This window comes from Lepisosteus platostomus, chromosome 3, assembly GCF_059453375.1.
Source record: "Lepisosteus platostomus isolate fLepPlt1 chromosome 3, fLepPlt1.hap1, whole genome shotgun sequence".
Taxonomy (NCBI): domain Eukaryota; kingdom Metazoa; phylum Chordata; class Actinopteri; order Semionotiformes; family Lepisosteidae; genus Lepisosteus; species Lepisosteus platostomus.
In genome coordinates this window covers 1,815,394-1,828,824 of record NC_142613.1, presented here as the reverse complement: position 1 = coordinate 1,828,824, position 13,431 = coordinate 1,815,394, and the positions used below count along the sequence as shown (strand labels likewise).

At 48.5% G+C, this 13,431-nt stretch overlaps 1 protein-coding gene across 5 annotated transcripts in view; it reads right to left on the bottom strand.

Annotated features, from left to right (window-relative positions):
• Positions 1-4,838: 4,838 nt before the first annotated feature.
• elk1 (ETS transcription factor ELK1) overlaps positions 4,839-13,431 on the bottom strand; it is a 29,030-nt gene continuing 20,437 nt past the window's right edge. For 4 of the 5 annotated variants that reach the window (XM_088623773.1, XM_088623771.1, XM_088623774.1 and 1 more), the window contains one exon: positions 4,839-12,587. In XM_088623773.1, the coding sequence (XP_088479899.1) occupies positions 12,489-12,587 (99 nt within the window). In that variant the 3' untranslated portion in view covers positions 4,839-12,488. The remainder of the gene's footprint in view (positions 12,588-13,431) is intronic. The other variant, XR_015933942.1, reaches the window with a different exon arrangement.

The window sequence follows — 13,431 nt, the reverse complement described above, 5'->3', positions numbered from 1 at the left end:
GTCTCTTGAGAGGAGGTGTGATTGAATTCAATCTGTATTCTGCTCAATTCAGCCCGAGCAGTAGGTGGCAAACAGGCCACAAGATAAAAGCTGCTCAAGCCTATAAATGCACGTCCAATCAAAAGAGGATTCTGGCTCCTCTGGCCTCGATTAGCATGGTTAGATGGCTAATTAAGATGCTATCAGCTCGGCTCTCGCCATGCTCTGTCTGCGCTGGCAGTTTCTGCTGCCCCCCTGTGTTGCCGTAGAGACACAAGTAGCTGGCAAACCGCACCACGGCGAGTCTTCGGAGAGCACCGTGAGCACCGTGAGAGTCACCCCAGTGGCCGGGCCTTCTGACAGGGCACAGCTCCAGCCACAGGACAGACCTCAGCGGACACTCTGGGGCTCTGTGCTCTGCACAGCGCAGAGAGGCGCAGGGCAAGAGAGGCAGTGCTGCACACAGGGAGTCCCACTGCAGCCTTGAGCAGGAGGTGGAGGGGGTGCAGTCCTTCAGATGAGATTTTCCAATCAGAGTCCTGCCTGTTTGGTCATTACAGATCCCAGGGCCCTGTTCATTAGACTGGGGGTGTTAATCCCAGTGTCCAGGCTGAATTCACATGTGTGTGAGTGTTGTGTGTCGCCCTAAAAATAGCTTTATCATCAGCTGATGTGATGCATGGGACTAAATTTGATAATAATACATCAAAATGTATTAAAATCTAACATTAAAATGTTTTATCGCCCTTTTAATTTGTTTATATTCCATTATTGACCTCATTGCCCTACAATTTTGTTTCCCCGCAACAGTTTAATTATTGCCTGAAGCATCGGGACATATTCATGTTTTTAACGCCTTTTAATGAAAAGTGGTAAGACAAACCTTTCACAGCTTTTCTCAATTGCTTAACTGATGTTGATGAAACTGCGGTCAAAGACATCAATATCTGAGCCTGCATGTCTGGAGCTCTAGAATTTGCAGCTGTATAATCACGTATGTTATTTCTGTCTCTGTTCACCCACAATGCAAATCTAAATCATGTTTGCCTCAGCGTTTAACACAAAATGCATTTGAATGAGTCTCGTTAATCAAAATCAAAGTGTTTGTTTTGCAGGAAAACACAATCAATTCAAACTGCACTAATCTATACCTCTCAAGTGAAAATTCCACTTGCTGAATGGCTCAGTCACCCTTCAGACCCTGACCAGAATACAAGAGGTCAAAGGTGAATCCCCAGGTGCTAGTGGGAGAACACAGGAGAGTTCAGAGACAGAAAAGACAGATAAGAGGAGACATCGATGTGGAAGGTGGATCTGTAAACTCTCAAAGAAGTTAAGTCGACAACACTTTACCATGTAATAAAACATGAATTTCCCATAAGAGAAGAAGTGGATAATGCAGTTTCATTATCTTTATTGAGCCCAGTACACACAGCAGTGTGGCTTTGGGACTGCGCCTCTACAAGGGGTTAAGGGTTTAGCAGCCTGATGTAGTGCCTGACAGGTCAGGCCCAGGTAGTTCTTGCCTGTTCCTTGATGCTGATCACTTACTCTTTAAGAACCTCGTTAAGAGCAGATCAATTGCTGCTGTTTTTACACAGTCAGTTTGTATCAGTGTTTTAACAGGCCTTGAGACCTTCTGGTAGCTGAATATTGTGAATAATTCTATTCCAATAATTAGTCCATACATTTCGCAGTGCAAATAAGCATCAACTCTATAACCTATAAGTCTGAATCCAAACCATGTCAGGCAGGAACACAGATCATGAGTGACTTAATGATGGAGGACATGAGGGAGTGTGAGAGAGACTGAGAGACTGAGAGAGTGAGAGTCCTGTGTGAGCCAGTGAACTCGCTGGGCAGGCAGGTGACTGGCTGACTTGAACTGCAGGTGTACGAGAGAGTGAGCCGACCACAGAACAGGTGAGATGCAGCAGGCAGGAGCAGCGCTGTGCTCGAGAGCAGCTGTGTGTGGCACTGCCGGCAGTACAAGGGAGCCAATTAAAAAGCCATACAGTACACTCACAGCCAAACCAGCTCATCGGGAAAGAGAGATCCATCACTCCCTGATTCGTTTCAAAGGCTTCAGAACACACCTGCCCCCCAAGCCCACAGCGAGGCCCAGCTGCCCGGGGGGGTGAGGACTGGGGGTGACTCTTGAGATCGACTGTCTTCTGCCCCTGCCGAAGCTGCCCTCCTTCGTGGTCCAATCAGGGTCTTCCCATTGGGCTCCGCAGGAGGTGCCCAACCTGGACCCTTCCCCACGTACTCAACTAGATTCACTGTGAAAGGAGAGTGAAACGTCTCAGGGTCAAGACAAGCTGTTGCTTCAAGACAGATCGATCAAGCAAACGTGCTTCTGCGGTACAACACTCTCTCCAGTTCAGTACTCCGTGGCTGGTAACCGAGCGCACGGTCTCTTGTGCAATTGCGGTCTGCGGCAGGAGGCAGTGTGTCTCTGTGCTGGGCTCTCTGTGGAAGCCCTCAGCGTGATGATCGCGGGGGAGTCTCAGGGTTTCCAGAAATAACTCAGCCCCGCTGCTCGGGTGCCTGAGCTGGGACTGGCGAGCCCCCCAGGCAGCTCTGTCGTGCAGCTGAAAGAACAGTAGAAGGTCAGTCAGTACGAATCCTGTGATAACGCTGTATATCATCTCCGCTTCGGTCATCAGCTTGGAAAAAACGAGAGCGAGACGAAACAAAGACTGTTACTGCATTCCTTTCTCTGCTGCCCAGCGTGTTCAGCCCGAATCCTGTCAGGCCCACGGGGCAGTGACTGCTGCAGCTTCGCAGATCCTCGGTCCTGGGTTCGACTCTGACCTGGGGAAACCTTCTGTGGGGAGTTCACATGTTCCCCTTATATATACAGACTTGCTTAGGGAGCTCAGGCCGTATGTGTTGGTTAGGAGAGCTGCTGTCTCTAAACTCTGTGTGTGTGTGTGTGTGTGTGTGTGTGTGTGTGTGTGTGTGTGTGTGTGTGTGTGTGTGTGTGTGTGTGTGTGTGTGTGTGTGTGTGTGTGTAAAGGACTGGTGTCCTATTCAGGACATAGTTCTGCCTTGAGGCCTTAGCTTCTGCCCCCTGTGCCAACGGTCCTGAATTGCAGACTAATGCATGCTGGGAGCTTCCCACGTGGGCACAAAGGCAAATGAGGTGTGAGCTTATTGACCAGCCCAGCTCCCGGTGTAACTGTCTCACGCTGCACATGTGATCCCCGGCTTGTGGTTTGAACACAAACGGGGGTTTAATATCCTGCGGCTCAGTGACTGTGCAAGAGGGGCTCATTTCCAGCACGGGTCAGTCCCTGATTTGTTTAGGCAGGTTTGGAAAAAAACCCCAACAACAACGACTCTACAAGTATTATCAGTAGAGTGGGGGGGGGTCGGGTGCTGAGCCGTGGGCAATTGCCGGCGGTGTTGAATTTCCACGCAGCTGACTCTTCCTCGATTGACATCGAAGTGCGATGTTAGAGTATCTCTTGAACGAGGCGGCTGCTGGAATCTCGTTTGTCCCGGGACGTGTGGAGGTTTGAATGAAGAGGGAACAAAGCTGAACTCTCTCGAGTAGAGGAGGCTGTGAAGAGAGAGGGTTTGGCCTTCAGGCTGTAGAAATAAGAACATAGATACACATCTCGCTGCTGTTGTTTGACCAGCTGTCCAGCATCCTTGTCGTGGTGTGAGATTTGAAAATGTTGAACTAAGGTTGAGATATTTGGTAGCTTTTGTTTTTTCAAGACCTGCAATAACGGGCCTTGTGCTGTGTTACAGTGTATTTGTAGGTATTACGTCCTGTGTGTGTGGCAGGCCGAGAAGCCTGCAGTGACACAAGGCTGCCACTAGAGGCCGCCGAACGGCGATTTTGCGGTCGTGCTGAAGTGGTTTGAGAGCACAGTACCAAGGTTTCTGAGCAGAAAGGCGGAGAAGGGGAAAGGGGAGTCCCTCGTTGTATTCCTCTTCTGAAAACATGAAGTGGGAAGAAAAGTGCTCCGTGGTTTATCTGTCAGAGAATCAGTACTGTCACAATATGGTGGTCGTATTGCATGCTGTAGTATGGTATTGCCACTATAATAATAATAATAATAATAATAATAATTGCTCACACTTATATAGCACTTTTCTGGACACTCCACTCAAAGCGCTTTATATTTTATGGGGATCCCCTCCACCACCACCAGTGTGCAGCATCTACATATTAGCACTGGCACTGTTGAGAATTGTTTTGCACAGTTGTCAGAAAACAGGGCTGCTACGGCAAATGACACCTGATGTAGATGCCAGCAAGCTGTGAGAGTTTCTGAAATCCTCTTCGTGTGACTAAAATATTTAATCTGTTTCCGAAAGGCACACATTCTACAGCACCCTCCTCTTATGTCATTTCTGTATGACGCGAGTCTCCGTTTCGTTTCTGAAATCTGTTGATTTTACGGTGCATCCGGCAAGACAACACGAGACGCATGTTGACAAAGTTTGAAAAACGTTTCCAGATGTGGCCGCTAGATGTCAGGAGAGGACCAAAGTGATTCCAGCGGTGGTGGGGCCCCGCGGAGAGGGAGCTGTCATGTGACCACCGGTGACGGTGACTACTCGCAACATCTGCAAAGAATCTATTCACTCGACTCGGCCAGCGTCGAATTCAAATTGCATACACCATCCTTTTCAGATCCTGAAATACAAACGCCAGAAATCCAGAAGTAAAGTTTGTTCTCAAGCCCATTATGATCAGATCAATCAGTGGATCCCACTGATCGATTAATGCTTTAAAAGGTTACTCCTCATCTCCATTCATGCATCACATGCACAGGGCAAAACTACACTTGAAGAAATATGCTTTATGTGTTTGAGTATTAAAAAAAAACCTCGAAAAACAAAGAGGAAAATAGGATTTTATTTCATTTTTTGTTATAGTAGTTCCAGCTTTTTGTTAGAAAAAGTGATACTCATCTGTAACATATATACATACAAAGTAGACTGCAGATTAAAAAATACAGGATTTTCTTGAATGTTTATTTTCTCTTTCTCTCCTCTCTGTAAATACATTATTTTAAAATATTCTGAAGGTCACATTAAGGAAATAAAAGGGACCTGCCCCTCTCAAATACCCTCTCCAAAAAAACAGGCCTAGAACCGGGGCAGAGAGAGGAGAAATGGCGATCAATAAGCATCTTCACAAAAATAGTACATTACATTTCGAAACCACAACTCAGAACCTCTTAAAGCAAGGCTTTTTATGTAAATTCCAGTACAAATATTTCTGACAAGCTTCCCACGTACAGAAAAACCATCTTTTTAAAATGGCAACCTTCTGGTAATATATCCAGCAACATCTTCAGTTACAAAACACAGCAAGCAAAGCAAAATCTTGAATAGTTTTATTTTAAACTGCTTGGCAGTGGAATCGGTCCTCTGTAACACAAGGACCAAATATCTGTATACAGGTTAATCCTCAGGAATGATTGTTGGCGCTTGTAGCGAGACTGAAGATCTGATGACAGAGTAGAATTATCAAACAATTCTGCTAAATAATTTGCTGCAACAAAATCTAGAGAAATGTCACAGGAAACATAAAACACCACAAAGCTTAGCACAGAATTCTCTATATATTACAATCTTGATAAGCACAGAAATATCATTCTGGACTAAGAACAAAAAGGCCAAAAAATAAATACATCACATCTTATCAAGACCTTTTGTGTTTCTAGATAGTTGTGCAGAATGTTTTGTAAAAACCTGGCATTTCTGCAAGGTGGAAAAGGACTTAATCTATCCCTTGATCTCCCTTCTGTAAAAAGGCATTTTGCTTCTGACAAAAAAATAAGCATTTGCCACTGAGGCAAAAGCTCTAACCTTGGCAAGTTCTTTAATTCAATAAAAAATATATTTACTCATTAACAGTGGAACTCAGCTCTCAAAGCTCCAGAAACGACCGTCGCAGACCGACAGAAGCAAGCCGTGTTCCGGACTGGAATTCAGTTTTAATGCAGGCATGATACCATGTGTCGATGACAGAAGACACACATGGTCACGGGCCAATCTACCCTTTAAGACGCAAAATAAGATGCTTACACCTCCCTTGAAAAAAAAACCAAAAAGCGCCTTTTCAGAAACCAGTTACAACCTCGAGGCTAAAACGCGTCTTTTTCTAAAAACAACTGTTTAAACAGCTTCCAAAAGATCAAGGGTAACTCATTCTCTGAAACAAGGCTGCCCTGCCTGTTGACTGCCTAGCTAAGTGCCCAACACTCCAGTCTCTGTCTTCTGTCTTTGTGCTGCCCGTCGCTGTCACAGAGCATGAGAATTATAGGGAGGAGCGCTGGGAGAGGGACACTGACCACCGCAGGGCTGTGTCGTTCTCATGGCCATGCAGAGCCCTGAGGACAGTCCAGCAAAGTCCACCTGCACTGAAGAAAGACTCACCATGCTCACGAAAGGAAAGGCTCCACAGAAATATAAATCTCAACACCTGAATACCACTTGTGACTTTCTCGCACAGGAGGAAAGATATTCTAGATCCAGCACTTTTGGAGCAAGGAATCACCTTCTTGCCACAAGAAAACGTACAGTTTCATTTCAAAAATACACATTTCATGTCACAGAAAAATACTCTCTAATGCGCAACCTGAAAGTCAAAGTATGGCATTTCTAAAAAGTAGAGCCTTTTTATTTACTTTCTTTTTCTATATATAAACACTCTATAGAAAACAAGTTTTAAAGTTGACAAAAAATAAATATCACAGTGCATAAATTCAAAAATACCCATCTTTAGTTTTGCCATTTGGCTAAATTCAAACCTGTTAGGTAAGGTCTGTTCCATCTGACTTTGCACCAAGAGAATCATGTTTTACCACTGGAACATGTTCGTGCATCACAGAGCTGAGGAAGCAGTGCCCATGTGCTTGTATTATTGTTTTAAATTTACTCAGACACTCGAGAAGCATTGTCTTTGCATTACAACGCCAGAACAAGCATCGGCCATGAGCTGCTGACTGTTTTAAACACTCGTCCTCTGCAGCGCGGCCTCAGAGGTGTGCGGTGCAGATGGAACAGACCATATCCGAGTGTGATGGAACAGACTCCCACTGTCCTTCTGGCACGTACGGACGGCCGCAGCCCTGAACCAGTGAGATCTTCCCTGCTCTGGACACGTCTACACAGCCCTCTGCACAGATTGTGCCAGCAGGTGGCACTGCCCAGCAGACACAGGTGCTCTTGCCCCTGAAAGGCAAATAGGACACTCCAACCCTGGTCCTGCAGAGCCACAGGGTCTTCACGTCCAGTCCGCCCTGCTGTTAATTACTCAGGTGAACCCATTACCAGAGCAGGGCTCGTTGCGCCGCTGCTACAGGGTTTGTGAGGAAATGGGTGTTGGCGAACAGAGAGCAGAAAACCAGAGCAGGGATATGTGGCCGGCCCCAGTGTGCACCCAGGCTGACGGACGACGTACACTCGTGACCGTGCTTCATAACCGCCCAGGCCCACGCAGCTATTGTCAGCAACAGCAAAAAAGATCCTAAAAGGGGTCCGGGCGGCGTGTTTGGAAAAGGCACGTGTGTGTGTGGAAGGGTGCCACCTCCAGCCGGCGAGTGCCGTCTGCCCAAGAGCTGGAGGCTGGAGACCGAACACGCAGCCCCCTCACCCTGCGCCGCGGTCACCTCGCAGGCTGAGAGAGAGAGAGAGACCACCCACCGGCTGACATAGGAAGCCGGAGAGAGAGAGAGTCTCTCTGCAGAACCATTCGGGACACGCGCCCATCGTTTCAAACTCGTTACACGAGCACAACCCGCAGGAAGAGCCGACGGCAGACGGCGAGAGGCACGGCCAGGAGGGGCGACAGAGCACCAGGCAGAAAGACCTGGCATTCCGCCAGCTGTGTGCCCTGCGCCTATTGAAAACCCCCGTGAAGCCTCGTGCCAGGAACACGCAGTCACCCGCAGCGGACCTGAACACTGCACTGGAATAAACCCCAGCCTTGCAGCACAGCCAGCCTGCTCTCATTTCTGATGTCATTATAAAGCAGTTTTAGGACCAGGACAAAAAAAAATGAATCACTATTGCTGGCTCACAGGTATACACAGACACTGGATGGCTTGTAAGAAGGGACAACTTTCACTGTGAGGCTTCTCCCCTGCGACGGGGCGAGACCTTATCTCGAAATTCCAGTGCAAAACGCGACAAACTGTGATCAGTCCTAAACGTCAGCCCAGCGTCTGTCCGATGGGATTGAAGACAGCTGATGTGGCTCTTCCAGACCAGGTGTGAGGCCAGGTGGACAGCTGGGACCTCATCGCATCGCACCCTGCTGCAGGCCCTGGGCTGTGCTGCACACGGACTGGCTCCCGGCACGTTTCACACCCACCTCCGACCCAGAAAAGTCCAGTCCAATTCACACTCAGCATGGCAAAAAAGGTCTGAGAGGACCAGAAAACAGCTCTTCTCTTACAAAACCTCAAAAGAGCCAAGATTTCATAAAAAATAAAATAAAAGATTACAAGCTCCATAATGAAATTCCGACAGTAATCCCACCTGCTTCCACAACAACATCAAGTCAAAACCCATTAAAACTCTCTGCACAATTTGTACTGTCACAGCCCCCTTTTAAAAGCACTGAAAGGATACTTATATCTCTTTAAATGTATACAGTATGTACATATAATTTCTTTTCAATATAAAAGCATAGAATAAACATTTAAACAATCTGCAAATACACAGAAGTACATTGGTTTCACCCTGGGTTTGTAGTGTATGTGACAAGGCAAAGCATTTTAAGGCGAACAGTGATTTCTGAAAAAGGGTTTTATCTGATGCAATTTAGGCTAATTTGCTAGCCTAATAAAGGCAGTAATATCTGTTGTGTAATTACTAACTAGCATGAACTGCGGTAGTTTTAGAACATGCCTTTCTCTGTATCAGAACACGCTAGAATAATTTAAAAGCAACTCTCCCATCACAGACTGGCTGCTGGGGCTCTTAGGATCCATTATCTACTGCAGGTGCTGAGGACTGTGGTGCGAGTACATGGGACTAGGAGGGAGGTCAGGGTAAGAGCCCCTTCTGTGCAGGATACACACAGCGGAGGGAGGATTTCCAACAGCTGGAATATCGGACAGTCTGCGAACTCGATGCAAGTCAGCAGACAACCTGCAGCACCTGGGAAATGTGTTACTGAGAAGGTGGGGGAGTGGGATACACTTCCATTAATTAAAACTAATAATCAGTAACTGTGCTCTCTGCCCCAGCATGTGTGTGCTCGTGTTGGTGTGTGTGTCTGTACGTGTGTCTCTGTGTGTATTGGGGAGTGCTGGTGTATGTGTTTTGGGGGTGTCTGTGTGTGGACACATGTCTGTGTGTGTTGGGGGTGTCCGTGTGTGAACACATGTCTGTGTGTGTGTTAGGAAGTGATGGTGTGTGTGTGTGGACACACGTCTCTGTGTGTGTTGGGGGTGTCTGTGTGTGAACACGTCTCTGTGTGTGTTGGGGGGTGTCCGTGTGTGAACACATGTCTCTGTGTGTGGTGGGGGGTGTTGGTGTGTGTGTGTGGTGGGGGGTGTGGAAGGAGACTCAGTGGTTTGAGATCCTTGCCCTCAGATCTGACCTCTGACCTTGTCTTCCTGTGGTGATGGACAGTGAACGGGCCGAGACCGAGATGGCGGCGCTGACAGCCGTGCGTGTCAGAGCGATTCATTCGCTGACTGACTCGATTAAGAAAAATAGTAAACCCTGAGTACGTCATGGTTGAGTACAGACTGGGGTTCGAGAGTCTGGGCTCCATGGCTATGAACCCGCTGTGTGAGGACTGGGGTTCAAGTTGAAAAGAGAGAACAATCATTGTCAGGGAAAATAGTTTTACAGAACCACTGTCGCCATCACTGTGCTTAACGAGGCATCTTCAGTCACTCAGTCAAAACCATATTGTTTCAAAGCTGCACATATGAGAGTCAAATACGTTTCCTGCATCAAGAGCAAGCCACAGCAGGGCTGGTTTCTGATCTGCGCTAACAGAAGCAGTGATTCACCTGCTGCCGCTGGGAGATCAGGAGAAACCAGAGCACCTGGTGAACGTGGGGAGAACACGCAAACTCCGCACAGAAGGAGCCCCAGTCCAGAATCAAATCCAAGAGCCCCTAACAATTAGGCAGCAGACATTATGGTGAACATCAATTAAAGGAAAACAACTTCAGCAGACGTTTAACCAATTGTGTAGCAAATAAAAAATCTGGCTAGAGAGGTGGACAAAGCTCAAATGTTCCCCATCGGGAAGGGAGGCAGTTCTCCCTCCCCCCTTCATGATGCTCTGGCCTCAGAATGGGATGAATGGGATCCTCCAATCACAGGACAGGAGGCTCGTCTTACACAAAGGGTGGTGGGAGTTTGGAACAAGCTACCCCTGCCACGCTGTTCAAGCCGATGCCCTGAATTCCTTCAGGAAACAGCTGGTTTAGATCCTGCCTGGGAACAGTTAGCTTCTGACTACCCAATGGGCCGCATAGGCTCCTCTTGGCTTTTAGAGACATGGGACCTGATGCAAATGATCATGGAATGATGGGACAACGTAGGTATCATGGGAGACAGCTGCTCTCATTTCTTCTAAACCTTTCTCATGCACAGCAGAACAGGGTGAGAGGAAATGATACATTTAGGGGAACCACTTGTGTCAGGTGATACTGCAATAGAATTACTGCCATTGCTTATTCTGAGACATCAGACAAACCCATAAACTCCACATGGCAGCGAATGATACTCTAGCAATGATACTATATCTGTGATGATATATCTATATCTATAAAAATATTTGCATTGTGAATCGCGATTTGCATTGCATCTTGGTGGCACAATCTTCAAATACTCTCGTCTGCCCTTAAATTATATATTTCAAATTTCAGTGTAACATCATACATGCTTCTCGGCTCACTAAACTGTCCACCAGGCATGCCAGCTCAAGAAGTAGCGGTTTCTCATCAAAGTTCATATTTCAGACCTTAACAAAACGGAGATTTCAGAAACGAGATGCAGCCGACAAAAGCACGGCACTTGGGACCAGAAAACATGCGATGCAGGCAGACTTCCCTCTGAATTTCTCTGCAAGACTGCCATCTTCAGTTTGTGCTCAAATCCAAACTGGCCACCTAATGGAAATACGAGTGATCGTCTTAAACCAATGACAGTAGCAGAGAGAGTGAGCGTGACTGCTCCAGGGTATACAGCCTCATGCTTCTGGTTTAAAGAAATAGCAAGACACAAATATTTGCAAATTCAGCAGAAATAATACTAATCCACAAGGTAACATTCAAAGGACGAATGCCTAAAAGCTGCGACAGAGCTGGATCTTTACACTTCCCCGGTCTTGGACCTCACAAACCCAAAGAAAAGAATGAAGACCAGAGTCATCCCCGAGCCGGACCGGCCCGTCGCGGTTCAGTATTTGGTAACGCAGAAGAATGAAAGTTGATGTAGCCCTTTCCTGAACGAGACGGGGCAAGATCCGTGGTCTCGGTTCGAAAACAAAAAAAACGTCCGCCGGACATCGTCAGAACAGCTGGCTTTGGTCAATAGTCTCCGTTTCCTGGAGTTATCCTAAAAAAATTTTTTTTTAAAGATCAGAGTGCACATTCCGAAGTGTCCATTCCTTCCTGGCATTCCGACTATGACATCAGGAAACTGTAACAAAAACAGCTGAGTAATGGAGCCCCTGAACACTAATGGCTGGAGGTCTCTACCAGCAGAGGGACGAAGGGTGGATCAGGGCCGGAGCTCACCACACTGGGAATGAGAGTCGGAATCCTGTTCTCTTCCCGTGTTTCTGAAGCAAATTCTATCCTTTAACAAGAAAACATCCACCGGTCTTTTGGCATCTGTGCCTTTCCCTGCCCGCTGGAGTAAAAAGGATGCAGGTTAAGAGCTCGTTTCCTCAGAAAGCTGTGGCACTGAAAACGGCCGAAGGCTCAGTCTTCTTACGGAAACGTGTCAGTGCCCAGCGACACAGACCCGCGCCTTCAAACCCGTACTGAAAACAGATAGCACATCTCTACGTCAATGTATATCATTCATCTCAAAAGCTAAAAAAAAAAGAAAAAAAAAGCACAGGGTTTCTCGACAAGATTTCCCATTGGGGATCAAGTCTGACCTGCGCGAAAGGTCAAAGGTCATCCGCGAAGACGGCACAGGCCACTGTACAGCCGCCCGTGCCAGAAAAGGCCCGGGTGCCCCCGGCAACAGGATCGAAACCACAGCGACGGAAAAGGAAACGCCCCCTGCCCGCCTCCCGCAGGGCCGCACGGATGAAGATCTAAAGCCTTCCCACGCTGCCTCGCTGCTCGGGAGTCGCCAGGGCGTTCCGTGGCGGGAGGCTCATGACAGCCCAGAGAAGACGGCACCACGCGCCCACTCCAGACCCCGCTGGACACGCCTCTCTCCCGTCCGTCCCCGCCGCCTCCCTGGCCCCGCGGGGAGTGACGACCAGCCCCCCGGCCCCTGCCGGAGCGCGGGGGGTGAACTCAGCCGGCGCCGGCGCTGCGGCAGCCTCAGGGCTTCTGCGGGCCTGGGGACAGCACCACCGGCGTGGACAGGCCGTCCACACTCAAGGCAGGGATGTGGATCTGGCTGCTGCCGTTGGACGGGAACTGGGAACCAGGAGAGAGAGGGAGAGCACTGGGTTACTGCTGCGCCTCCGCTGGGATAGAGGAGCAGTCTAGGACGAGGACTGACGGGCTGCCAGCCTCCTGAAGCCCCCGTCTTCACGAGCTCAGGCCTCGCGCCTGCGTCTCGGGGTGAACCGGTAACCCCTAGCTCCTGGCTGCAGCGGACGGGCACCCGGGGGGCGATGTTGAAAGGCGGCGATTTGACTCGGGTGCCGGGGTCCCGTCTCGGTCACCCTTTGGGTGTCTTTTTAACTAAAAAGCCCCAAAACAGGATTCCGCACTGAGGAATGCACCTGTTTTTCTGTATTCGACTGGGAATGTTCGGCACTACAGCGAAGCCCCTTGGGATCAACTTCAGCGATGAGGGTTAATTGTGTTTAATGTTTAAGTGAGAACCTCCACTCCTGTCCCTAGCAGCAAGGCACCCCTGCCCCTTCTGGAGGCCCCGGCGTGAGAGCATCATCTTGCTGCACTCCTGCCAGTCTAGAATCCTCATGTCATGTCCGCCTGTACCACTGTCCTCCAGCAGGGGGGGACGGAGCTCTACACTTCCAGAACACATCTTCCCGTTTCTCTTGAGAATCCCTGCACTGAAGCAGCCTCTTATTATAGAGAGCAAAACCTGTGTAGCTGAAACAAGTTTGCTCTCAGTGCTGAAAGCAACAGTAGTGTAACCGTGGACTTAAGGGAGGGGTTGGGACAGGTCGCCCAGGGCTCTGCCTCTGTGCCAGAGTAATACAGGGCAGGGCAGAGCACTGCTTTACACAGAGAGTTGTGGGAGAGTGGAACAAGCTAGGCAGCTATGGTGTTGAGGCCATTACACAGG